The sequence below is a fragment of the Cetorhinus maximus genome, chromosome 6, assembly GCF_964194155.1.
Source record: "Cetorhinus maximus chromosome 6, sCetMax3.hap1.1, whole genome shotgun sequence".
NCBI lineage: Eukaryota > Metazoa > Chordata > Chondrichthyes > Lamniformes > Cetorhinidae > Cetorhinus > Cetorhinus maximus.
In genome coordinates, this window is record NC_135884.1 from 15,552,878 (window position 1) to 15,580,742 (window position 27,865).

Here is a 27,865-nt window from a genome sequence, read left to right on the forward strand (position 1 = left end):
CCACCAGGAGAGATTTATGTGATATTTTCTTCATGGAGTTTAAAAAAAGCTTGGAGAGCAGCAGAGATTTCAGTTTAAAAAGGTCACAGAGATCTTGCCAACCTATGACCGACCGGGTTCTGAGAAAAGTTGACGTCTGACATCACAGGGAAGAGGTAAGTTATTGGTTGGTGAGTATTTTTCTCATTTATCTTTCAAAACTCAGGTAAGTTATTCTAATTGTAAGGTTTATAAGTAAGGTTCATTTCCACTATTAAAATGTACTAAGTATTAGTAGGGTTTATCAATATTGCTAAGTTCTATTAATAGTACTAAGTTTTATTGGTATTGATAAAGCTTTATTAATATTTGTACCAGCAGTAAGGTTTAACCACAAGGTTATTAGTTAATAAAGAAATGGCAGGGCTGCTCCAAACTCAAAAGCGCTCTGAAGAAGGGTCATATGACTCGAAACGTTAACTCTGTTTCTCTCTCCACAGATGCTGCCAGACCTGCTGAGATTTTATAGCATTTTGTTTTTATTTCAGATTTCCAGCATCTGCAATATTTTGTTTTTAACTTCCTTGCTTTTGTACTCTATGCCCCTATTAATAAAACCCAGGATACTGTATGCTTTATTCACTGCTCTCTCAAAATATCCTGCCACCTTCAATGATTTATGCACATATACACCTGGATCCCCCTGCTCCTCCACCCCCTTTCGAGTTGTACCCTTAATTTTATATTGTCTCTCCTTGTTCTTCCTACCAAAATGAATCACCTCACACTTCTCTGCATTGAACTTCATTTCCCACCTGTCTGCCCATTCCACCAACTTGTCTATATCTCTGAAGTTCTACACTATCCTCCTCACAGTTCACAATACTTCCAAGTTTTGTATCATCTGCAACTCTGAAATTGTGCCCTGTAAACCAGGGTGTAGGTCATTAATATATATCAGGAAAAGCAAGGGCCCCAACACTGACCCCTGGGGAACTCCATTACAAACCTTCCTCCAGCAGGAAAAACATCCATTAACCACTACCTCTGTCTCCTGTCGTTCAGCCAGTTTCATATCCATGGTCCAACTGTCCCTTTTATTCCATGAGCTATAACGTTGCTCACAAATCTGTTGTGTATCAAATGCCTTTTGGAAGTCCATGTACACTGCACCAACAGCATTGCACTTCATGCTTCTTCAGAGCTAAAGAAGGGGGTGGAGCAGGTGGAGCAAGATAGGTGGTCAGGGATAGGTGACAGCTAAGGAGAGATTGACAAAGATATCATGGACACAAGACAAAGGGAGTGTTAGTGGTAGTGGTGAAGAAGTAAAGAAGATGCTGATAGTGGCATAAAGATAAGATAGCAGAAGGTGTTAAGAGCAGAACAAGGGTCAGTGCTCTGTGAAAGTACAACATAGAAACAAGTGACAGATGGCCCTGTGGGGGTGTTGGGGAAAAAGGATTTTAAAAATGAACAAAAAAATAAAAATAAATAAATTATATATATATATATATTGGATTAAAAGGGGGTCAAGGTGGAGGGGAGAATTCAGGTCCTGAAGGCTGTAAAGTGCCTAATCGGAAGATGAGGTGCTGTTCCTCCAGTTTGTGTTGGGCTTCAATGGAACATTGCAGCAGGCCAAGGACAGACATGTGGGCATGAGAGCAAGATGCTGTGTTGAAATGGCAAGCAACAGGAAGGTCTGGGTCATGCTTGCGGACTGAGCGAAGGTGTTCCGCAAAGCAGTCACCCAGTCTGCGTTTAGTCTCCCCAATGTAGAGGAAACCGCATTAGCAGCGGCGAATACAATAGACCAAATTGAAAGGGGTGCAAGTGAAGCGCTGCTTCACCTGGAAGGCGTGTCTGAGGCCTTGGATGGTGAGAAGGGAGGAGGTAAAGGGGCAGGTGTTGCACCCTCTGCAATTGCATGGGAAGGTGCCGTGGGAAGGGGATGTGGTGTTGGGGATGATGGAGGAGTGGACCAGGGTGTCACAGAGGGAACAGTCCCCACAGAATGCTGACAGAGGGGTGAGGGGAAGGTGTGTTTGGTGGTGGCATCATGCTGGAGTAGACGGAAATAGCGGAGGATGATCCTTTGAATGCGAAGGCTTGAAAACGCAGAACATTGAAAAGTGAGGTCAACGGGGACCCTATCATGGTTCTGGGAGGGAGGGGAAGGGGCAAGGGCAGAGGTGCAGGAGGTGGGTTGGACACGTTTGAGGGCCCTGTCATCGACAGCGGGTGGGAAACCTCGGTTAAGGAAAAAGAAAGGTATGTCAGATGTGCCGTTTTGGAAGGTGGCATCATTGGAACAGATGCGATGGAGGCAGGGGAACTGAGGGAATGGGATGAATCCTTACAGGAAGCAGGATGTGAGGAGCTATGTCAAAGTAGCTGTGGGAGTCACTGGGCTTTACTGAATGTTGGTGGACAGTCTATCACCAGAAATGGAGACAGAGAAGTCAAGGAAGGGAAGGGAAGTGTCAGCGATGGACCATGTGAAAGTGAGAGAGGGGTGGAAATTGGAAGCAAAATCGATAAGTTTTTTCAGGTCCAGACAAGAACATGAAGTGGCACCGATAGAGTCATCAATGTACTGAAAGAACAGTTCTGGGATGGGGCCTGAGTAGGACTAGAACAAGGAATGTTCCACATACCCCACAAAAAGACAGGCATAACTGGGGCCCATGCAGGTACCCACAGCCACACCTTTTATCTGGAGGAGGTGAGACAAGTTAGACGAGAAATTGTTCAGTGAGAGAACAAGTTCAGCCAGACAGAGGAGAGTGGCGGTGGATGGTGATTGTTTAGGCCTCTGTTCAAGGAAGAAGCAGAGAGCCCTTAGGCCATTCTGGTGGGGGATAGCAGTGTAGAGGGATTTGACGTCCATGGTGATGACGAGGTGATTAAGGCCAGGAAACAGGGAAGTTATGTTGAATTTGTATAAGTCACTAGTTCAGCCTCAGCTGGAGTATTGCATCCAGTTCTGGGCGCCACACTTTGGAAAGGGTATGGAGGCATTAGACAGGGTGCAGAAGAGATTCATGAGAATGATTCCAAGGATGAGGAACTTCAGTCATGAAGATATACTGCAGAAGTTCGGACTGTTTTCCTTTGAGAAAAGCAGGCTGAGAGGAGATTTGATAGAGATATTCAGAATTGAGGGGTCTGGACAGAGTAGATAGGGAGAAACTGTTCCCACTCATGAAAGGATTGAGAACAAGAGGGCAAGGATTTAAAGTAATTAGCAAAAGAAGCAGAAGTGATATGCGGAGAAACGTTTTTACACAGCAAGTGGTTAGGGTTTGGAATGCACTGCCTGAGAGAGTGGCGGAGGCAGGTTCAATCGAAGCATTCAAAAGGAAATTAGACTATTATCTGAAAAGGAAGAATGTGCAGGATTGTGGGGAGAAGGTGGGGGAATGGCACCCAGCAAACTGCTCATTTGGAGAGCCAATGCTGACACAATGGGCCAAATGGCCTCCTTCTGCACCGTAACAATTCTATGATTTGGTGAGAGTTGTAAGTCTATGTTGAGGCACTTTATGCACAATATCACAAAGTTCTGCTTCAGTAAAGTCACGCATTCTGTTAATATGCTCAACCTACACTTTTTACCTTTCATATTTTTTTCTCAAGGTTGCAAAAGTATCATCTTCAGTTATGACACCAGGTTGCAAGCAGGTAACACAGTTTGAGAACTGCACATTTTCTTTTAAATTATTCACTTTTGGGATGTGGATTTCACTGATAAGGCTAGCAATTATTGCCCACTCCTAAATGTCCTTCAGAAGGATGTGGTGGACTTTCGTTGTGAACTGCTCCAGTCTGTGTGATGAAGGTGCACGGACAATGCTGTAGGGTCAGAAGTTCCAGGATTTTAACCCAGCGATATTAAAGGAATTGACTATATATGTTCGAGTCAGGATGACTTTTGAAGAAGAACATGGAGGTGATGGTGTTTCCATCCATCTGCTGTCCTTGTGCTTGATGGAGGAGTTAACAAGTTTGGGAGGTGCTGCCAAAAAAGCCTTAGTAATTTGCTGCAGCACATCCTTCATATAGTACGTAATGTTACTGTGGCACACCAGCTAGACATTTAGGCTATTGGATAAAGTGCAGATCAAATGAGCTGCTTTGTCCTGAATGGTGTCGGGCTTCTTCAGTTTGATGAGCTGCATCCTTCTAGTCACGTGGAAAGTATTCCAGCACACTCCTACTGCATGCCTTGTAGATGGCAGAAAGGCTTTGGGACTACTACTGAAAAGTCAATTTATACATGGCACAACTAATTGTTTAACAACTGTTACTCAGAAAGGAGAGTCCTGCTGATGAATAATAGTCAATTTTGCCCCTTCATCAAGAGCCAGTAATTTTCCCAGTTCTTGGCTTGAATGTGTCAAGATTTGTACATGGACTAATGGTATTTCATGCTATATTGCTCCAACTACCAGATCATTTCAACATGCTTTTTAAAAAAAAATCCACAGCATCACGCTGCGAAAGCTGGGTCATTGTCACCACATTCGAGCAATTAATTGCCATGGAACAGAGCTATTTTCCAAATATAAAAATATCTAAATTTGCAGAGTAAAACATAACAAAAATATCCAGACAAAAACTTGGCCAATCTTCGCAGGAAGCCAGACTGAAGACTTATTTCAGCTGGTCACTTTTCACAATTGCTTTTTAAAATTGGTACTTTGCCCCCTTTTCCTGATCTCGCTGGCCACTCAAGCAACTGCAACCTAAGGGTTTTGAGGTGAGTTGCTTCCAAGCAGTGATACCAACCTAAACAGAATACAAGTGAGGGAGACCCAAAGCAGTCTAGGGCCTTCTCCACCTCCCAACCTCTCATCCTGTGGGGAGACAATGGGAGCCAGACGTTGTAGAATAGCATCCTCCTCCTTCTTGTTCACACTCAGTGTAGCAAAAACACACAACATATGACTGATGCAAGTGCTTCAAGAATACAGCCTTCCCTCATGACGGTTCCCTTTGCAAGTAGAAATCTGCTTACCAGCAGTCCTTTTCTTTCACCTGCCAGATTGTATCAAGTAAGATTTTGCTGTAATTGTAACATACAATTAGAATGCGCACTTTTCCAACCAAAACATGGCAAAGTGAACAATATCACAATGCCTCCCTATATCTACGCTATTTGAGCTGTCATTCAAGTTGACAACATATGTCTAGAGGTCTGAAACAAGTAGAAAATATTTTTAAAGTATTTATTTTCTTACAAAAAGAAAGTGTATTGTATGAAGCTAACCTCATTATGGTTACCTAATTACAAGAGATGTTTTACAGATTGCTTTTTTTTTACAAGAGTAAAACCTGGCATTTTAATTTTACACATAAATGGTTTACACTGGTCTTTGAGCATTTATAAGCTACTGACATATCCATTGTTTTACCAGGGGATAATCTGTAATTGTGTTGGATGCATTTTTTCCTGCTTTCATTTACTGTTTTAATTTTGCAGAGACACAGACTCTCTTTTATCATCATCATAAATCTAAATATAGGGTTTGAAGAATGTTTCTTTCACATAAAATAAAAACAGAAAATGTTGGAAATACTCAAGAGGTCAGGCAACATCTGTGGAGAGAAACAGAGTTAACGTTTCAGGTCAATGACCCTTCATCAATTCTTGAGCATTTTCTGTTTTCATTTCAGATTTCCGCCAAGTTCAGTATTTTTCTTTTTTGTTAGTGTTTCATTTCATAGGTTGAAATAGATTGCTGGAAGCTATACCTGTAGCAAACCACACTTCCAGTAAAACGATTTAGTGCCAGATAGAAGGAAGCTATTCAGCACCTCGAGGCTATGCCAGCTCTCTGTGCAGCAAATTCCTTTGCTCTGCTCCCACAGCCATACAAGTTTATTTCCCTCAAGTGCCTTTTCAACTTGCTTTTGAAATCATTGATCGGTTCTTTTTCCATCAGTACAGAGGGGGAGAAAGAAACTGCACTGCCCCCCCTCTCCCACATTTGGAAAGGCTACTAAAATTCAAAATTTGTTTTTTTATTTTAGGAAATTTGATATTTTGCAAACACATACGCATACAAGGCAAAATAGTAATGCACCTTTGGTACATTGAGTGATTCATTGAGAGATCATTATGGCACAGGAGGAAGCTATTCAGCCCATCGAATCCATGCTGGCTCTTTGTAGAGTAATCCAGTCGGTCCAATTCTCCCGCTGTATCCCTGTAACACCACAATTTCTCTCTAGTGCCAATCCAATTTCCTTTTGAAATCACTGATCAATTCCACCTCCAACACCCTCGTAGGCATCGAGTTCCAGGTCATTACCATTTGCTGCATAAAAAAGTTGTTCTTCACACCCCCTCGCCACTGCACCCCTCCACCACCACCCCATATATCTTACCCAAAACCTCAAGTCTGTGTCCCTGAGCCTTTGCACCATCAGCTAATGGGAACAGCTTCTCTTTGTCTACCTTATCTAAACCTATCATAATCTTGTACACCTCTTTCAGATCTCCCCTCAACCTTCTTTGCTCCAAGGAGAACTCCACCCTATGCTGTGATTGTTGTACCAAAGATTATTCATGACTGCCCACCTCCTGCCCCAAAGAGACGGTGGAAAATAAAAACAGAAAATGTGGGAAAAACCCAGCAGGTCACGCACCATCTGTAGAGAGAGAAAAACAGAGCTACCATGTCAGGTAGATGACTTTTTGTCAGAATGTCCCTTTTATAAGGGAAAGTCTTTTCTTTTAATTAGCAAGGATCAGTCAAGGCAATGCTGTTCACCTTGTGTTGCCCACTTACAAAATAGTAATACATATTTCCTGACGGCTTGCCATATCCCTTGAGGAGATACTGCTCTACTAAACATTTCCAAGGTTTATATTAGGATTTATTTAAGGCAAATGCACTGATCATATATCTGATATATGTAGGTTGCGCCTTCATGAGGGTTTTTATAATATGCTAAGCTTTAGTGGACAAAAAAACAGCATGGAATCCATTGATGCAATTTGTACAGTACATTTCTAACACATTATCAAACTGGAATGACACAGGATTCATTAATATCTAGATTTCCTTTTTCCCCCCTCAATTATTCTATTTCAATGAGCACGTAGTAAACATTAGCAATATATAAATTACTATAACTCACTTAACCAAAAAAGAAACAGCCATTCAAAATCTAAAACATGTTGAACAAGCAGAAAGATGCCTGAACAATGCAATTCAACCAGATAGCATCACATTTGCATTCGAGAATCATTCAAGAATTCATTTCACAACAGCTTTTTGGATTTTACTTCAGCATTGAAGGTGTTTGCTCAAGGGTACCTAACACAGCAGGAATTGTTCAGCTAACATTATCTGCAATGAAGTGTCGCAGGAAACAATTCAAAGCATGGAGATGTCTCTCTCAATGCTGGCATAAAACATTAGTTGCATATCAAAGGTTTATCCCACCACTTGCTAAACCTAGACTGTTGGCACATGTTTTGGAGATCTCGAACCTGTCCATTTACATATCAATATAATTTCTACAATACGTGCTGTTACCAGCCATAAGTGTCAAAACTGAGAGATATTCAGTCCATGTTACAGCTGTCTGTAGCTACTGTACCACTACCTATCGCAAATCTTTTAAAAATGCCATGGATAATATCAATAGAACTGCCAAATGCCAGAGAGCAGTAATGAGTGTTGAAAAGGTAAACTATTGTGAAAGCAGTTGGCAGTGCCATTCACTATCTCTGCTTGAGGAAGCCCAGTAAATTGTTGACTAATTCATTTAATATGGGTCACTGTGATAACATGGGGGAAATTCAAGAAGAACATGAATATGCTGACTGGCAAAGCAGGTAAAATATGTTACCTATTAAAAAAAAAACTCATCGAAACAACTTCTCACTGCCAGTAAAACATAGGTTTAGCCGTCACTCAATGAATGCAATAAAGACCAGCGCCATTAGGTTAGAAGTAGTTCAGAACCTCAGTGGGACCTGTTGGCAATAGTGGATCAGAAATAATGTTTCAGCAAAAGAGCAGAAAAATTACCAATATTTAATAATTAAATGGAAAGAGCGATTTGACTAAAGATAACAACTTGTATGGATATAATGCCTTGCACATAATAAGTGTCCCTCAAGGCACTTCAGTGAAGAAACGGCTACGGAGCAATAAAGGACTTGTGAGATACAGCTGAAGGGATGTTCATGAAATAACTTTTGAGGAGACTTTTGAAGTCAGAGAGATGTAACAAGGTGAGTGGATTTACAGAGTTGCAGAGAGGAGAGCAAAGCACCAGAAAACTTGTGAAACGGGTGAAAGGAAGCCGGCACATGAGTCCAGCTTTAAATGACTTGAGCTGTAGAAGGTAAAATGGGGTAAGGACATGGAGGCATTGTAAATGAACATCAGGATTTTGAATTCAATGCAGCGGATGCTGGTGAGAACAAGGTGATAGTGCAAGACACAAGGCAGCAGGCAAGGTTTTGGATCTCAATTAATCTTATCCTTATCTAACAAAAATTTGTCAATCTCGGTCTTGAAAATTTCAATTGACCCAGCAACCACAACGTTTTAGGGGAGGAAAGTTCCATACTTTCGCCATCCTTTGGTTGAAAGAATGGCCTAGCTTGAATATTAAGATGGGCCCGCATATTCTGGATTCCTTCACCAGAGGAAACAGTTTCTCTGTATCTATCCTATTGAATCATTCTTTTATTTTAAATACCTCAGCCTTAACTCACAGGAATAGGAACCAAATTTTTGGAATCTGTCCTCAAAATTGAACCTTTTCCATTTTTTACCACGGCGTCATCCTGGTAAAACTGCGCTGTACCCACTTCCAAGGTCAATGTAGCCTTCCTGAGGAAGAGGACAGAACAGAATACACGATTCTAGATGGGATCTGACCCAAGGCTTTATATAACTAAAAAACAACTCCCTCCCCTTTATGCCAGCTCAGTGCGATAAAGACCAACATTACATTAGCCTTCTTTGATCACTTTTTGTACTGCGATTTGTGTAATTGGAAACCCAACTCCCTTTGCTACTCCATAGTTTCTAGTTTCATACAGTTAAGAAAATATTCTGATTTGACTTTCTTGGATCCAAAGTGGATGAGCTCACACATCCCCACATTTAACTTTGCCACAGTTTCCCTCCATTCAGTTAATCTATGTCTCTCATAACTTCTTCCTATCATCTGTGCAAACTGCCTCCTAACTCAGTGTTATTAGCAAACTTGGATATTCCTCTATTCCTTTGTCCAAATCATTGATATATATGGTGAAAAGCTGACACCCGGTCTGGATCCTTGAGAAACATCACTTATTTTCCATTTCACATATCAGTCACCTAATGGTGTCACAGAGTGAAATTACCAACTTGTGCCAAGTTAGAAACAGTTCTCCATTTTGGAATCCATGACGATCAGAAAACAGGCTGAAACTGTCCAAATGCATTTCACAGAAGAGCAGCCTGCCAGCAAGTCAAACCCAGGTCCCAGCGTTAAAAATCCAGCTTCTACCTACTGCATCACTCAATCTTCTTGTAATTGTTCTTGTAATTTATTTTTAGGCATCCACCCCCTCAGTCTCTCAAGCCATTTCTAAACAAATATGTTGTTGCTTACCTGCTCCCAACCATCTTACACAATGTCACTCTTTTGCAACATGGTGCGACAGTGGCACTACTAGGTAATACTTTGCTTTTCCTCCCATTAATAATCATCTCAGCTTCCTTCCCGGGAGACTGATTGGACAACTATTAGGAATTCAGGGTATTAGGAAACTACAGGCATAAATCTCACATCCGATCGCTCTTTTTTGCACCGCATATTAACACAATAAAATATGTTGCTGCTCTGGGTCAATTTGTAAAAGATCTCATTTGTTTTATTCCAGTAGCAGCTAGCTTCTACATAGCAGTAATGGCATTTTGGATCCTTTGGGACAAAATGTCATATTCGACAGACATTGCAATAACAAGACTTATACCTGGTATCATGCTCTCTAACTTATCACACCAGCCAAAAGAAGAAAAATGCAATTTTCCCTACCCATGAAACTTGAAACACTTAAACATTAGGTTGGATTACAACAAAGTGATGGAAACGGAACAAGGTTATAATTTATAAATAACTAAAGGCAGTCTGTTTCTTTCTTCTCTGTAGATCAGTTAACTTAGCATTTCTGACAGAATTCAAATGTGACCTTTGATTTATTTCCCATTTTATTTCTTTGTGCTAAATACTGATAAAATATTTGAGTGGCACCTAATAAGATCCACTTCCCCACCCCCATAACCTTTCCATAACAAAATAGCAGACATAAAAACAAATGGTATGCTTTATTTCATTTCATTTAAATATAAGTTTAATGAATCACTATTCCTAAACACCATTAAACCTAACTGGTGCTCAATTCTCAACCCCATTTTTGGGTGAACTGAAGAGCCAGATGCAGGAAAAAAAGAGCACTTTGTGTGTGTGAAATGAGTTTGGCTTGCCTGTAGGGCAGCAAAGCAGTGATGCAATTTTCCCAGCTTATCCATATTAACAATTATGCCCTAATAGATGTTATCTGCAAACTTGGATATACAACTCTCTGTTCATTCGTCCAAATCATTAGTATATATATGGTGAAATTTATGAACTTTTCATTTAACTTTCAATGTTTGTTCTGCAGTTTCCAATAGAATATTAATAATTCTATCACAAACAACTGTAAATTAAAGGCTATCGCTCTTTAAGATTAGCATTCCATCTATTACAGCATAATTTTACTGATCAGATAGAATAGGCATGTAGGATTTTCCCCCGTCTCTTAAGAGACCTTTTTACTGCTGAATTCAGTTAAGTACACTTTCTCCAGAACTGCAAAGCACAAGATCCATGCACATATACTCAGGGTTTTTTTCTTCCTCTATGAGGCCTGTATAAATTTGCCTGTACCAATTCCATTTCAAGCTCCATAGTTCCCCAATCCCCCATCCACTACATTTGGCAGCTCCATCCCACTCCAACCAGCAAATTTCGCTGCCCCTGCTTCAGTCAGTAAACTCTAACCTCTGCTCCAATCAGCAATCCCAGCTCCTTCAGTTATTTCTATCAGCAAACTGTGTCCACTCCTAACAGTCCTTTTAACTAAAGCCCAATTCCCCATCTATTCCTGCCATCAGACCAAAGTAAATAACAAGGCCTATCTTCCACTGACGACAGAACGACCACTACAATATTTGTATTCACGAATGACTCATGGTGTCGGAGGTTCTGGCAGATGATGAGTATTTATAATGGTGCAACTTTGAGTTTTCTCTTTTTCTCTATCTATGCATCCGATTTAGCAAATGTAGAGGCACCCCAATCGTCCTAATAATAAACTTGTGACCCCCATATTATCAAGCACTTCAATTAAAACTACAGAAATGGCTATTTTGAACATGACTGTTAACTGTATAGCAAATCCCTGCCAGGGTGCTACAATACACATGATCCATGAGTGGCACATTACTGCAGCTTCCAAATTATTCCCTTTTGACAGACTCCATCTTCACTTCCATGTGAATTGGCCCCATGGAGTGTCTTGATAGCCACCTATGTCTTCTAAGGCACACGAATTACACTGGAATAGTTAATAAATGGAATGTTCCCCAAACCACCTCATGCATTTTAGATCACTAGGTTTTGCTGAAATGAAATGCAATCTCTCAACAGAAAAGCAGGAAGAAGCGTATAATACTCACGACAGGGATATCGTCATGTGAAATCTTTGTCTCAGGCCATGAAACATCACAAACGACTTTGGTGGGAAGGATCGGGCTGTCACTTCACAGTATGGCTTCTCATATCCTCCTGAGGGACAATTACACTTGAATCCGCCCGCTGGGAGGTTCGTGCAGGTTCCACCATTTCTACACACACCAGGAGAGCAGTGCCCAGACTGACTGTCCACTTCGCAGTGATCACCTGACCAGGATTGAAGTGCAAATGTCAATGAAAACATATCACACACATCATTTCTTCCACTAAAACAAAGCCAGCTTCCTGCTCTTAAATGGAGTGGAAGTTGGAACATTGATGAGTGTTTCTTGCTAAAAACAAGAAAGAACGCCAATTAAAGGTGGAAATGCAGCAGTTTGAGAATGATATGCCAGCTGGGTGAAGCAGATTATTACAAAAATGGAACGTATTGCAAAATTCTCAGTGACATGGAAAGAAACACTGCTGAGACTAATAAACTCCAAATCGGCCTGAGAACCACACCGACATCGAAAAGGTGGGTGCATCCATAGAAAATTCTGATGGCTGTTTCATCCCACAAAGGGAGATCTAACAGGTCTTTAAAGAGGCAGTTTTACCATCAAGATCTTTTCTAAGCATCAATGTTACATGGCAACATGATTAAATTAACATCTATTTTCGTTAATTTCTTGTTATTTCTTTAAACTTTAACAAAAGCATCATTGAACATTGCAGCATGATACTGTCATTTGCCCATCACACTTGTGTCAACTCTTCGAAAGAGCTATACTATTAGTCCTGCTTTTTTCCCCTTCAAGTACTTAGTCAATGCAATAGCTATTGATGACATTCTCTGGTGCATTGAGCCGTATTTTCGCCACCGAGGCGGGTGGAATACCTTGAGTCAGGAACTTTCCTGACTCGGCAGACCCTCTTCAGTAGAAAGTGTCCCATCAGTCCTAATTTTCACTCTGGGGGCAGGGGTGATTGCAGTATGAAGTCAGTGCCCGCCGACCCGAGAAGCAGAGTGGGAGCAGGCACAGAGGTGGCTGAGTGCTAGGGCAGGCTGTTTAAAAGGTCTGCCTTGGTTCTCTGAAAATCCAGGCTCCCATAAAATGTTTTGGCTGGAGAGAAGAGAAAACTTTGCCTGATTAACAGCTTTATGCTGTTATAATAAGCTATTTTTCCCTGTAATCTCTTTTGTCAATGGCCCAATGTTTATGTGCACAAGGTAATGAGGTGTCAAGTGCTTATAGCTTCTGTTGTTGATACTTTAAAGATCTGGATGATTGACACTTTTATAGGGTTGTAGCAACAGCATATTTTTAAAGAAAATTATGAATGGATAATTTTTAAGCAGTTCTACACATGCTGTTGTTACTTTGTGATTTCTTGGTTCTGTAAAGAGTGTATACTGGGTGAATGGGCATGGAAGTGCCATGAGTTAACATGGAGGATATGAGGGGCCATGGAGTGGGTGGGGTGGGCATGGGTTGGGATGGAGGGAGCATGGGGGCATGAGTTGGGATGGAGGGGGCATGGTGGGCATAGGTGAGGCCTTTTGGCCATAACTTTCAAAAAGGTTCCGGAACCCAGACTATGACGCACGACTCCTCTGAGGGGCCGTGAACCACAAGTCATGGAGAAGCTGGCCCGACTGCACAAAAATTACAAAGGGGGGCTCGATGATGCCTACCCCCTGCAATGCTCCCAGCCAGGTCGGGAGCGCAGGGTGCGGGCTTGCCACACGCACCCTTATCTTGAGCCACCAAAAATTTGGGGCATGGGAATCCTGGAATCAGGTAATTCCGCCAATTTTTAAATGGCTCCATGGTCCTTACAACTCCGCGAAACTCTGGTCCAAAGGTTGAAAGAGATACTGATGTTAATTCTGAAGGAGCTGAATTATCAGTAACCAATATAGCAAATTCAGAAACGATCCAGCATTAACTGGCAGTTAATTTAGCTTTCTTGCCTGGGAAGGTCAATAATCCTTACGCACTCTTAGCGTCAGTCCTCACTGTATAAACGGGAATTGAATGAAATGAACACCGTAAACCAATATGACTCGTAATTCTCTGGAACTTTTCCAAATTTTAAAAAGGGTATGGTGTATTGTAACACTATTAGAGTTTTTTGGAAAGGAGTGGAATGCATGGATCACATTTGAGGCTAACTACGTAACAATAACCATCACTAGTCACTGACTCCAGCAGTTCCTAGTTTCAATGATGTCAAATCTGATGGAAGCTCATTTTTGAGTGGCTTTTCTCAACGAATGGCTGGATCCTCTCTTTACTCAAATCAATTAAAATGGGAATGAATTCCTAAACCTAGTGAGCTATTAATCTTAATACGCAAGTTGTTGCTCAAGCTTTGGAAGAAAAACCTAGAGTAAGTCAAGGTGCAATGTCAGACAGTAACCTATCTAAACGATGGTATTAGAATTTTTGGTTTCTCCACTTAAAAACATGCAGTTTAAAACCAATTTATCCCCATGGATGAAATACAGAAATAATCATTAACAGCAAATATAATTGCCTATAAGTATCATGTTTTAATCTCAGATAATTTAAACTTACTGTTAACAGGAATGCACCGTGTATGAAGGTTAATTTCTAATTTATATGCTGTCAGTAAATGTACATTATAACACCAGTAAACATACCAGCATATTTAAAGTTTTTCTTTAAAACAGGGATTTCAATTTTTCTCTTGCTCTGCTCTTTATGGTCTCCACACACCAACTCACATAAAATTCCTTCCCACACATCAATGCCCAGCAAAATTTCCTCTCCTCACACTGATCCCGTGAGGTTCCTTCTCCTCAGATTGACTCCAAGTGAGATTGCTTCTTCACATATCACAAGGATCATCTCCTGCCTCAAAACACTGCACCTTCTATAGACAATGATCAGCAATAGGTGGCTAAACATCCACTTCAGCTCATCCCAGTTCCTCACCAACAGACTGCCACAAGACTCAATGCTTGCGTTGATACTTGTCAATGTCTACAAGAGTGACATGCCACCAACTACATCAAGTTCACCTTGAACGGAAGCCTAAACATCAGGGTGAAATATATTTGGAAATAGAAGCTCAAGCAAAACAGCAGCATTTTCATCTTGATTACAAATGCTAAGTACCTTCTTTGACAATGCTGTGCAACATGACCCCATCTGACCTATCTTGGAGTTCAGCTGAACCCCACACTGACCTTCCACTTGATGAAAGTAGCTGTTAAGATGAAGGCAAGGGTTAAACTGTTCCAGAAACTGGCAAGCACAAGCTGGGGAGCATCAGAACTTTGAGCATCAGCAATAGCTCTTATGTACTCCGTCGCTGAGAAGTGTGTGCTGGTGTGGACCAGAAGTAGTCACTACTTGACAAGCTGATGTCCAACTGAATACTGCCCTCTGAGCAGTCCAATGAATCATGGTTAATGAACGCCTCCCCATCAACCAGGACCTCAGCTACATCTCTCAATGCTGCTTGAAGTTATGCTAGTCCTTTTGGACCGACACAATTAACCTTCGACAATGTGACTTCAAACCTGATGAAGCTTGGAAAGCTGAATGAAGTTTATAAGTAACAATTAACCACTTCCTGAGAGCCAATGCAGAAGTTCACTGACTTTGGTTTTCCATGAAGCTCACGAGCAACGCTAAACTGCATCCATACAACCATGGAAGATGCAGGCACCCGAAGCACAAATGGAAAACTAAAAACTCTCCAGCATGTGACTTGGTCACCCAGGACAGACCATGGAACATATAAAGACTCAATGCCTGTTTCACAAATACAAAGGAGGCATCAGAGTGATTTACTCTGCTACCCATGATGTTATTATCTGGCTTAACCACCTAAATGTAAAATTGTTCTACGTCTACATCAACCATAAGAGCGAAACAGAGATGCTAGGATTCTATGAAGCCACAGTATGGGCCTCAAAATCCAAAGCCTTCTTGCCTATGGATTAGAGCATTGCCAACTGAGCTAAGCTGTCATACTTAAGTGTGACAAACTTTTTATCTTTTCTGCAGCAGTGAAGGATCTTCCTAAAATAGCACCAAGTACTTAAAATAATCGGTTTTGGGAAGCTTAAAAACCTGAGGGAGAAAAATGAAGCAACACACCAAACACATTTATGGAATGCATCAAATATGAATATTGCACTAACTTATTAATTAGTGAGCTTATTTCCTTTGAACAAACTGTAACAAGGAAAGAAAAGAGCTTATATTCAACTGGTTTGTGCTGCCCTTTGGCAATGTCACCATCTCAATAACTTGGGGCTGAAGTAAACAGCTGCGGCTGTGGCCCCCTTCCACGAGCCAGAAAGCAGGAGGAAACTCCACTGTGGCCATTTTCAGAATCTCCCACGGGATTACATATCAACCAGTCAGTTAAGTGCCTGCTGTCAGGGCTTCCATGCCTTTGAGGGCAAAGATTTGGCTTCAAAGAGATGTTGGTCAGTGCCTCGTGGTGTCAACGGGAGGGGTTGCAACTCCTGGCACTCCAGTAGGCCCTGGAGTAGCAAAGATGGAGCAGGCCCCAGAGTACATCTAAGCTGGTCAGTTGCCAGGGCGAGTCAGGCAGATTCTGGTAATGAGCAGGAGGCTCTTTCAGCAGGTTGCCATTAATTAGCCACTTATGGGCCTTAATTGCCCGCAACCCCTGATTTAATCAGGAGGAGTCAGGAAGGCAATAAGCACTCCACCTGTAATCTTCTCTCCCGATTCTACAGCCACCCTCCATCTCCTGGTCAGGGAATTAAATTCCGCTCATGGTCTTTGGGAGTCAATGAAATTTTTTCTAGTAAGAGCCATCTTGTACAGAGTGCTTTAACAGAGAGAGCTACAAACAAGTGCTAAGCTGGAGACTGAGTGCAATGATATCTTCTTAGTGAGATAGCATTTTATATGTTCTTCTACACTATGTGAGCTGTAAATATTGTATGCAGGTGTAAAGTACATTAGTGACTGTTATAAACCTGTTATATGGTTTCCTTTACCATAGGACCACAGGGCAGAAGTTTCTGGATGGTCGGGAGGGGCAGAGTGGGAGCGGGCGCGGACCCAATCGCCGCCTGCGACCGGGTCTGCACCGCCATTTTATGCGGGTGGGCGAATTAAGGACTGCCCAGCGTGCTTCACGACTCCCATGTATAGCGGGAGTGGGCGGGTGGTGGCGGGCGCACTAAGCCCGCCGGGTCCAATGGCGACCCGGCGGCCTGTACAAAGGAAGGCCTAGCAGCCTTGGAAAGGCTGCTCGCAATGGCTGGGCGAAGGGCTGTGCAGAAGGGCAATGGAGGTTGTGCAAGTCTGGAGGCTAGGCCATCGGGGCAGGCCAGGCCGGAGGGTAGGCACCAAGTTTCCCAGCTCGGCGCCCATCCATCCATGGTGAGCAGGGAGGTCCTTAGCAACCTCACGTCGGCGCAGCAGCTGCCTGTCATCTCTGCGGGCACCTCTCAGGGCACTGGAGGTGAGGGCGGCGGCTCCTCCGCTGCTCTCCCAGTGACCATAGCATCCTGTGAGGCTGCGGCGACTGGGGAGATGCCAGCTGTGGAACTGGCAGATCCCTCTCAGGCGGGGCCAGCACAGGCTCCATGGGCCAGAGGACGACCACCAAGGTCATCGAGGCCAACAGGACAGCAGAATCAGAAGGCTGTCTCAGATGCCACTCCCAGCGATGGGGCAGGACTAAGACGTAGCACCCGGAAACGTAAACATAAAGCACCTTATAAAAGTCCATTATAAAGGATTTAATAGCTGAGCACTTGGAAAACAGTGGCAGAGTCGGACAGAGTCAGCATGGATTTACAAAAGGGAAATCATGCTTGACAAATCTACTGGAATTTTTCGAGGATGTAACTAGTAGAGTTGATGAGGGGGAGCCAGTGGATGTGGTTTATTTGGACTTTCAGAAGGCTTTCAACAAAGTCCCACATAAGAGATTAGCGTGTAAAATTAAGGCGTATGGGATTGGGGGTAGTGCACTGAGATGAATAGAAAACTGGTTGGCAGACAGGAGACAAAGAGTAGGAATAAACGGGTCTTTTTCCGATTGGCAGGCAGTGACTAGTGGGGTACCGCAGGGATCTGTGCTGGGACCCCAGTTATTCACAATATATATTAATGATTTAGATGAGGGAACTAAATGTAATATCTCCAAATTGGCAGATGACACAAAGCTGAATGGGAGGGTGAGCTGTGAGGAGGATGCAGAGTTGCTTCAGTGTGATTTGGACAAGCTGAGTGAGTGGGCAAATGCATGACAGATGCAGTATAATGTGGATAAATGTGAGTTTATCCACTTTGGTAGCAAAAACAGGAAGGCAGATTATCTGAATGGCTATAAATTGAGAGAGGGGAATGTGCAACAAGACCTGGGTGTCCTTGTACACCAATCGCTGAAGGTAAGCATGCAGGTGCAGCAGGCAGTAAAGAAGGCAAATGGTGTATTGTCCTTCATAGCTAGAGGATTCGAGTACAGGAGCATGGATGTCTTGCTGCAATTGTACAGGGCCTTGGTGAGACCACACCTGGAATATTGTGCGTAGTTTTGGTCTCCTTATTTGTGGAAGGATGTTCTTGCTATAAAGGGAGTGCAGTGAAGGTTTACCAGACTGATTCCTTGGATGGCAGGACTGACATATGAGGAGAGATTGAGTCGGTTAGGATTATATTCACTGGAGTTCAGAAGAATGAGGGGGGATATCATAGAAACCTATAAAATTCTAACAGGACTAGACAGGGGAGATGCAGGAAGGATGTTCCCGATGGTGGGGGAGTCCAGAACCAGGGGTCACAGTCTGAGGATACAAGGTAGACCATTTAGGACTGAGATGAGTAGAAATTTCTTCACCCAGAGAGTGGTGAGCCTGTGGAATTCATTACCACAGAAAGTAATTGAGGCCAAAACATTGCATGTTTTCAAGAAGGAGTTATATATAGCTCTTGGGGCAAAAGGGGTCAAAGGATATGGGGAAAAAGCAGGAGCAGGCTATTGAGTTGGATGATCAGCCATGATCATGATGAATGGCGGAGCAGGCTCGAGGGGCCGTATGGCCTACTCCTGCTCCTATTTTCTATGTTTCTATGAGGTCTTTATGATTTGCTTTGAATTGAAACACCCTTGTCATTTTGTTTCATTAAGTTTCTTTGCTTGTGATATTAAATTAAAACATGTGACCATGGCTGAGGGTACCTCTTTTCTTCTGCATGTGTATGGTTTCCAAAAATGTTAGGAGTGCTTTGTGGGACATTCAGCTTTATTAGCAAGGCCCTTACTTCCTTTTCCTAACCTGGGAGATTTGGCACTTAGGTGTCGAGTGTGGAGCCTGCAGTCCAGGCTTGTCCTGGATGTCCAGGCTTGTCCTGGATGTCCATCTGTGTTGTGCTAGCTGAAGGTTCATTGGATTAAAGCTTCCCGGGTGTCCCTGCCTCCTTGGAGTATGCCCGGGTCAGCATCTACCCCCTCAGCATTTCCCTGTGTATGGTCATCCTCGGAATCACTGCTGGGCTCATTCTGTGCAGCCGCAGACACTGTGTCGACATCTTCATCGTCCACTGTGCCCCCCCTTTCCAGCGCAAGATTGTGGAGAGTGCAGCATGCAACCACTATCAGCGACAAACAATCTGGGGGGTACTGGAATGCGCCCCTCAAGTGGTCCAGGCTTCGGAAGTGAATCTTGAGAAGACCGATGGCTCTCTCCGCCACAGCCCTTGTGGAGCCCTGGCTCCTATTGTAGCGCTGCTCAGCTTCTGTTCTTGGATGGCGGAGAGGCGTCATCAGCCACCTTCTGAGAGGATAGCCCTCATCAGCCACCTTCTGAGGGGATAGCCCTCGTCACCCAGCAGCCATCCACCCAGCCAGGCTGCAGCACCGAAGAGCCCCGGCACCTGGGAGTGTCTGAGGATGTTGGCATCCTAGGAGCTGCCTGGGTACCTTGCACAGACTTGTAGAATCAGCATCCTGTGATCACACACTATCTGCACGTTCATGGAGTGGAAGCCCTTCCTGTTAACGAAGGCATCGGGTTCACCTGCTGGCGCCTTGGTGGCCACATGTGTGCAGTCTAAGGCACCCTGGAGGCGGGGGTAGCCAGCAATGGCCGCAAAGCCTCTGGCTCGTTGTGTCTGGCTTCCCTGGTCCTACACAGAGCGTCTATAACCTGCTTGACACAAGTGTGGACAGCTGACTGGGAGACACCACAAAGGTCACCCACCGGCCCCTGGAAGGAGCCGGAGGCATAGAAGTTGAGGGCAGCTGTGACCTTTAGAGCCACTGGCATGGGGTGTCCACCCAGACAGTTAACAGAGGTCTCAGGCCCAATTATCTGACATATATAGTTGACTGTCTCCCTAGAGAGACAGAGCCTCCTTCGGCACTGCACCTCAGACATATTGAGGTAGCTGCTTCGCTGCCTGTATACCCTGGCAGCAGGATTATGGCGTCTTCTGCAGCCCCTTCCGCCTTGGTCTACCTCTTGGCCCTGCGCCCCTTGTGCCTGCGCCTGTCCTCCCAAAGGTGGCTCCCCTGGAGGCTGAATATGCACTCCTGGCCTCCTCCCCCTTCTAGCCCTCCCTTCCTCCTCAGAGGAGGTGCCTCCAATGGAGAGTTCAACTCCCATCCCCAGGCTATGGGAAGGCTTCCTGAAACCTGCAGGCCCGAAAAAGATTCCTCACTGCGGAGTGCTGATCTGAGGGTTAAGAGTCCAGAAAAAGCAACTGGTATGCGTTTTGAAGTATTGCAGATCACACAAGCAAGTTTCAAAAACTTTGAAAAATCAATATTTGACAGAGCACACTCGCAACCCCAGTGAGCCCTCTTATCCCACCTGTGGATGAGGTTTATACAAATGTGTCCTACCTGCCCGCCCGTTTTGCCCGTGCGCCAAAAAATCTGCGTCGATTGATGAGTCAAGGGCCTTAAGTGGCCCGTTATTAATTGGTGGGTGCGCAGTAGATATCATTGCATGCCCACCCAACAAAATATCGCGATGGTGCGCGGTGACATCGAGATGCTCGCCTGACGTCACCGCGCATTGTTTTACGTGCAGACGTGCGGGGCCTGTCCCCACACGCCAACGGGAAAATTCTGCCCAAAGAAAAGTTACAATGCAGAAAGAGACCATTCAGCCCAACATGTCTGCACCAGCCAAAAAGAGAAAAAAAGAAACAAGCCGCTCATTTTAATCCCACGTTCCAGCACCTGGTCCATAGCCTTGCGGGTTACACTTCAGATGCAGATCTAGGTACCTTTTAAATGAGTTGAATGCTTCAGCCTCAACCACCAACTTCGGCAGTGAATTCCAGACACCCACCACCCTCTGGGTGAAAAAGTTTTTCCTCATGGCCCCTCTAATCCTTCCACCAGTTACCTTAAATTTATGCCCCCTGGTGATTGACCCCTCAGCCAGGGGAAACAAGTCTTTTCCGTCTATCTTAACTAGGCCCCTCAATTTTGTGCACTTCAATTAGGTCACCCCCTAGCCTCCTCTGTTCTAAGGAAAACAACCCTAGCCTATGAAATCTCTCCTCATAGCTGCAATTTTCGAGCACTGGCAACATTCTTGTAAATCTCCTCTGCACTCCCTCCAGAGCAATCATGTCCTTCCTGTAATGAGGTGACCAGAACTGTACATAAAATTCCAGCTGTGTCCTAATCAGCGTTTTATACAGTTCCATCATTACATCCATGCTTTTGTATTCAATATCTTGCCCAATAAAGGAAAGCATTCCATATGCTTTCTTAACCACCTTGTCCACCTGTCCTGCCACCTTCAAGGTCCTGTGGACAAGCACTCCAAGGTCTCTAACTTCCTCAACCCCTCTTAATAACTTCCTGTTTATTGAGTATCCCTTTGCTTTGTTTGCCCTCCTCAAATGCTTTACCTCACACTTATGGATTGAATTCCATTTGCCACTTCTCCGCCCACTCAACTAAACCATTGATATCATTCTGGAGTCGACAGTTATCCTCTTCACTATCAACTACACGGCCAATTTTTGTGTCATTTGCAAATTTCCCAAAGATGCCTCCCACATTTAAGTCTAAATCATTAATACAGACAGCAAACAGCAAGGGCCCCAACACTGAGCCCTGTGGGACATCACTGGAAGCCGTTTTACATTTGCAAAAACACCCATCGATCATTAACCTTTGTTTCCTGTCTATTAGCAAGGGAGTATTCAATAATATTATTCTATAATAGACTGTATTAGTGGAAGCTCAGTGTGGTTTATCAATAATTGATGCAATCAGAAACAGTTCGTTATACCAGAGAATATTATTGGGGGAGGGCAGTGGAACAATGAGGTTAACTTTGAATCTGACCTCAAATTATATCCACATGAATGCAATGAAGGTCTCCTGTCTCCGATGGCTGAGAGAGCTCTAGGTAAAATAATATTCAGTGGATTAAACCCCTTTGTGAGTAGGTGCAAACCACAGAACACATCTGTGTTAAAACTACCTAGGTATCACCAAGAATAAAATTCCATTGCACCATTCCTGGCATATACTGGGAGAACATACAACAAAATTTACACATTCCCAGCCTGTGATTTTGCACTTGTGAACACAAAATCTTGAGCTGGGATTGAATATTTTCCCAATATAATCCTCCAGGGAACAGTACAGCTGAAATTATATCACTGAAGTGGTAAACTCAATCAAGAGATTGGAGCTGCCTGGGCAACTTCTGATGGGCAATTCCCCAGGACCCTCTGCGAAAGTCTCCGACTCTAAATTAGAGTCAGAGATTTCGGACAGTTGCGTGAACTTACCTGGATAGTTACCCAGGAAATGTTAGGCAGAAAAATCCTAGTCTATCTCCTGGATAACTACAGAGCTGACCCCCGAATCACTCACACTGACCCCCGACTCCCCCCTCAATCCCCCCCACCGAACTACAACCCTGACAACCCCCGACCCAACTATCTCTGACCACCCGACTACCCCTCGACTCCCTGACTAGACCCAACTATGCCCGAGCTGACTATCCCAACCCACTCACCACCTCACCCACCTGCCTGCCACCATACCCACTTGCCCACCTACCCACCCCACTCATTTACTCATTCATCCACTCACCCATTCACTAACATTCATCCATTCACTGACATTCACACTGGACATTTAAACTTACCATATGGGAGCTAGTGCTGTAAAAGGGAACTGTGCCTAGTCCTCCGCCCAAAGCTACAGCGTTGCAATGGAATTTTGAGTGATGCTGCACTCCACATTTCTGGAGGCTGGGCAAGAAATGCAGAGCAGCATCTGGGAGTGGAAGAGTTCGAGGAGAGCAGCAATCCAACGATGACTGCTGCTCCATGGAAGATCTGGGCCATTATTTCTAGTGGTCCAGAGCAAGAAAGGTGAGTGGCATTTCTAACGAGCCTAAATTTGGTTCATTTCCAATTTCATAGAACCTCACTTTTCAATACAAAGTTAGCACAAGTACACAGAGAAGGGAAGTATTGGAGGATGATTATACTGTTATGATCTTGATTGAGACCAATAACATTTTTGTAAAAAGAGAAACCAAAAATCTCAGTTAGTTACTGAAAGAATGAAGTCACAAGATTCCACATTTAAAACAACGGAATTTTCAACTATAAAAGAATCAAATAAAGCAGACACTAAATAGTATCTCGGGTAACCACCCATACTCTAAACCCCAAACTCAACACAAGTTAAATATGAATTAATAGGCAAATTGTGGTCATTTACAAACTATAAATTACACAATAAATAGCAGATACAACTAAGATTTTACAAATTGACTCCGCAGTCCACTCAGCATATGTGTCGTCAGTATCAGTCATAAAGTCCTTAAAAACTCTGTTTTCCTCACAAAGAATTTCAGCTCCTCTTCTTCTAGGATTTATCCCGACCCCCAGCTGACAGCAGCGCACAACCAACCCGAGTTCCCCAGACACAGTCTTCACCAAAAGTGGCACACGGCTACACAACCTCCTTAACTCTGCTTACGATGGTCTGGATGGCATAGATCCACCAATATTATCTTCAAGTAACTGAAACAGCCACAGCAATTCTTAGCTCCCGAGGATTTACTTCCGTTCCCTTCCTTTCCCAGCCTGCTAACTTTTAACCCCAGAACTGTCTTTCACAGTGAGGGTTTTTCCTGACGATTCTTCTTCTAGTGCAGGCTAGGCGAATCTCCGAGCCTTGGTTCAAATTCTCTCAAATTTGGTCCTTTTAATCTGAGAGCAGGCGCCTACTCGCATTTCTGCACAGTCGGCCTCTAGCTGCCCCCTCTCTCTGATGTCCTGGCAAAGTGTCCCTGTTTGAGAATTTTCAGTGATACCTTAAAAGCCCTTTACCTCTCAAAGCCCATCTCCATGGCAAATTAAATCACATGGGCCTCCTATCCAAGCAAAAACGCTGATTAGCTATCCTTAACCCCAATTCTCTATAATCTTGTAAGTAAATGGATAGTCTAAAGCATAATTGTTTACAACTTAACATTCTCAACACCTTCCTACCAGTCTAACCACTGTAAGCACAGATGCTGCTGTCATTGACTCCAATTTGGAACACCTTACGCCTTCTTCCCAGCAAAACAACCTGTTTTAACAGCCATGTCACCCTGGCCTGTTTTGTTAGTCAAACTTCAAAAAAGGTCACAGGACCCCCTTCATCTTATCCTAGTTTAAAGGCACGGCCTCAAAACATAATCTTATAATCCTCATAACTGTAACACATAGTCCAACAAATAGAAAACAGGTTAACATTACCCCAAGCACAGCTTATTCAACCTAAATACAGGCCTGTGCCAACAGAAAGATTAATGAGACAAGTCAAATTCAAATAATTTGATGTTCATTTCTGTGTATTTTAGTTACTAAGAATTTGCTTAACCTTTGGAAAGAGGTGCACAGGGCCATGGATCTCATTACTTCAGGTTCAGCACAGAACCTGAAGAATACTGTGGATGCTGGAAATCTGAAATAAAAACAGGAAATGCTGGAAATACTTGTCAGGTTTGGCAGCATTTGGGGAGAGAAAAACAGTTAACGTTTCAGGCCACTGACAGCTCTGATGGTCGTTGACCTGAAACATTAACTCTGTTTCTCTTCCTACAGATGCCGTCAGGCCTGCTGAGTATTTCCAGCGTTTTCTGTTTTTATTTCAATACAGATAAGGGTGCGAAATATATGAATACAATACATGATGACGAATGCAGAGATAACACACAATACTGTACATAATCTCTACATCGATATATCGACATTACATTTATTGGAAATATTCAAGGGCCAGAATTATGGCAAACTTGCAAAGTTCAAGCATTCCACAAGTCAATCTGATTTTGATGACATAAGTTGAACTGCTTGAAATAAGTCATGAAGGATCCAGTACTAAAAGACAGAGCAGAAAAGGAAACAGACACCCAACACTATGGGCAGAATTTTGCCATCGGCGAGCAGGGGGCGGGGCCCGCTCGCCGACATGTAAAATGACGGGGGATGATGTCGGGTGGAACCCCCAAAGTCATCCCGCCCCATTTAAATTTTCAGGAAGGCGGGGACACAGCAAAATCAGCTGCGGGCCCGCTGACCTGTCAATGGCCAATTGAGGCCATTGACAGGATCATTTAACCAATTAAAGGACCTGCCCGTCCAAGCTTAAGGTCGGCGGGCAGGCCAGGAGCCCCGGCGGGAAATAGAAAAAACATGAAACCTCATCCACCGGCGGGATGAGGTTTCATGCAGGGATTTAAAAATGTTAATAAAGCTATTCTGTAAATTATGAACATGTCCCAACTCATGTGACATTGTCACATGAGGGGGACATGTAAGGGATTTTTTTTTCTTCTATTTTTAATATTTTTTAAAGTCCAGGTGATCTCCTTGAGGCTGCACTTTGCCTCAGGGGGATGTGCGCTCTTCCATGCGCATGCGCAAAAGAGCACACTCTCGCTTTTAGGGAATCCCCCCCCCTCCCCCACCCCACCCACACAGGGAGCGCATAGCGCTTCCCGCCGGACATCACGCTGAGCGGGCCTTAATTGGCCTGCCCAGGTAAAATGGCGGCGGGGCCCGCTTCGCTGGCGGGGATCAGCTCCACGCCCGCCGGAGATTGGGTCGGGCCTGCCCGCCCGACAGGCAGAAAATTCTGCCCAATGTGTTTCTAATCTCATACCTGTAACTAAAAGGCACTAAACAATACCCTGAATTTCACTAACATCCCTGCAACCCCAGGACAAATTTTGGCATAACTTTTGTACAAGTCATGTGATCTGGCCCTCTGCATCATTTTTATCTTTGTTATCCTTTTACCCACTTCAGCAGCAATTTTCAATTTCCCTACATCTGTTAAGTACTTTAGATCTTGTCAAAACAGCTTTAAATTCCAGGCCATACATTTTATTAAAATATAGACTGACTAATAGATACAAGGCATCATTTAAATCAAAGATCCTGATATTTTAAAAAAAGCATAGACGGGCTTCACTCTTCATTTATAACTTCAATTACTGCCACATATCTCACATACAACCATTAGTTGCCCTAAATGTTGTGAAAGTTAACTGACATGTTTCACATCTGAATATTCACACAGTATATACCAGTTACAATGATTCTAATAGTTCTAATGACATGCTAAGCTGTTCATACCAATAAATCTCCTGTGACTATATATCCTGAGAATCATAAAGCAGTATTACTTTATCCTTGCCATATAATTGCTTATACAATTTATACAATGTTCAAATTACGAGAGTGCCTTAAATACAGAGTGCCTCTACTTCAAAATATCATGAAATCTAGGGAAGTAATGATAAGAGAACGGATAAGACATTATTAGGCCAAAATCTAACACACGGTGCCTACAAGCTGCTAATCTCTGTATTCTATGGATTGATGCAGTCATTTAAACTGCTCAAGCAGCTGCTGGAATCACAGAGTCATGAACAGTGCAGAAGGAGGTCATTCGGCCCATCGAGCCAGCACTGGCTCACTGAAAGAGCATTCTACCTAATCCCATTCCCCTGCGTTATCGCTGTAACCTTGCACATTCTTGCTTTCTTTTCAGATGGAAATCCAATTCCCTTTTGAATACCTCGATCGAACCTGCCTCCACCACCCTTTCAGGAAATTTGTTCCAGACTCCAACCACCCTCTGGGAGAAATTTTTTTTCTTCACATCACTTTGAATCATTTTGTCCATTATTTTGAATCTGTGCCCTCCAGTTCTTGATCTGCTCTTGAGTGGGAACGGTTTCTCACTATTTACCCTGTCCATACACCTCAGGATCTTGAATACTTCTATCAAGCCTTCTCTCAACCTTCTTTTCTCCAAGGAAAACAGACCCAACCTCTTCAATCTATCCTCATAGCTACAGTTCTTTATCCCTGGAATAATCCTTGTGAATCTTCTCTGCACTCTCTCCAATGTCTTCACATCCTTCCTCAAGTATGGTGCCCAGAACTTGACGCAGTACTCCAGATGAGGCCTAACTAGCATCTTATACAAGTTTAACATGACCTCCTTACTCTTGTACTCAATGCCCCTATTAATAAAACCAAGGATACCATATTAACTGCTCTCTCAACATGCCCTGTCGCCTTCAATGACTTATGTACATATACACCGAGGTCCCTTACTTCCTGCACCTCTCTTTAGCATTTCTCCCTTTATTTTATACTGTCTCTCCACATTCTTCCTGCCAAAATGAATCACCTCACACTTCTCTGCATTGAATTTCATCTGCCATTTGTCTGCCCAACTCACCAATACACCTATGTCCTTTTTAAATTCAATACTATCCTCATCACAGTTGACAATGCGTCCAATCTTCGTATCATCTGCAAATTTTGAAATCATGCACTGCCCACCAGAGTCTAGATCATTAACATATATCAAGAGCAAGGGTCCCAACACTGACCCCTGGGGAACTCCACTACAAACCTTCCTTCTCTTGTCCTCCAGGGTGTTCTAGGTTTATTTGTCCTATCTTTCCCCTTCACGGGAAGATACCTTGACATTGCTTGCAATACTATCTCTTTGAAGGTAGCCCATTGATCAGCCACCATCTTTTCCGCCAACATTTGATTCCAACTCTCTCGACTCAGATGCATTCTCATCCCATCAAAGTTTTTTTTTCATT

General features: G+C 43.4%; 1 protein-coding gene across 1 annotated transcript in view; it reads right to left on the reverse strand.

The window, feature by feature from the left end:
- Positions 1 to 27,865, reverse strand: part of celsr3 (cadherin, EGF LAG seven-pass G-type receptor 3) — a 289,689-nt gene that overhangs the window by 170,847 nt on the left and 90,977 nt on the right. Inside the window, exon 3 of the mRNA XM_078543033.1 lies at positions 11,724 to 11,946. Within this exon, the coding sequence (XP_078399159.1) occupies positions 11,724 to 11,946 (223 nt within the window). The remainder of the gene's footprint in view (positions 1 to 11,723; positions 11,947 to 27,865) is intronic.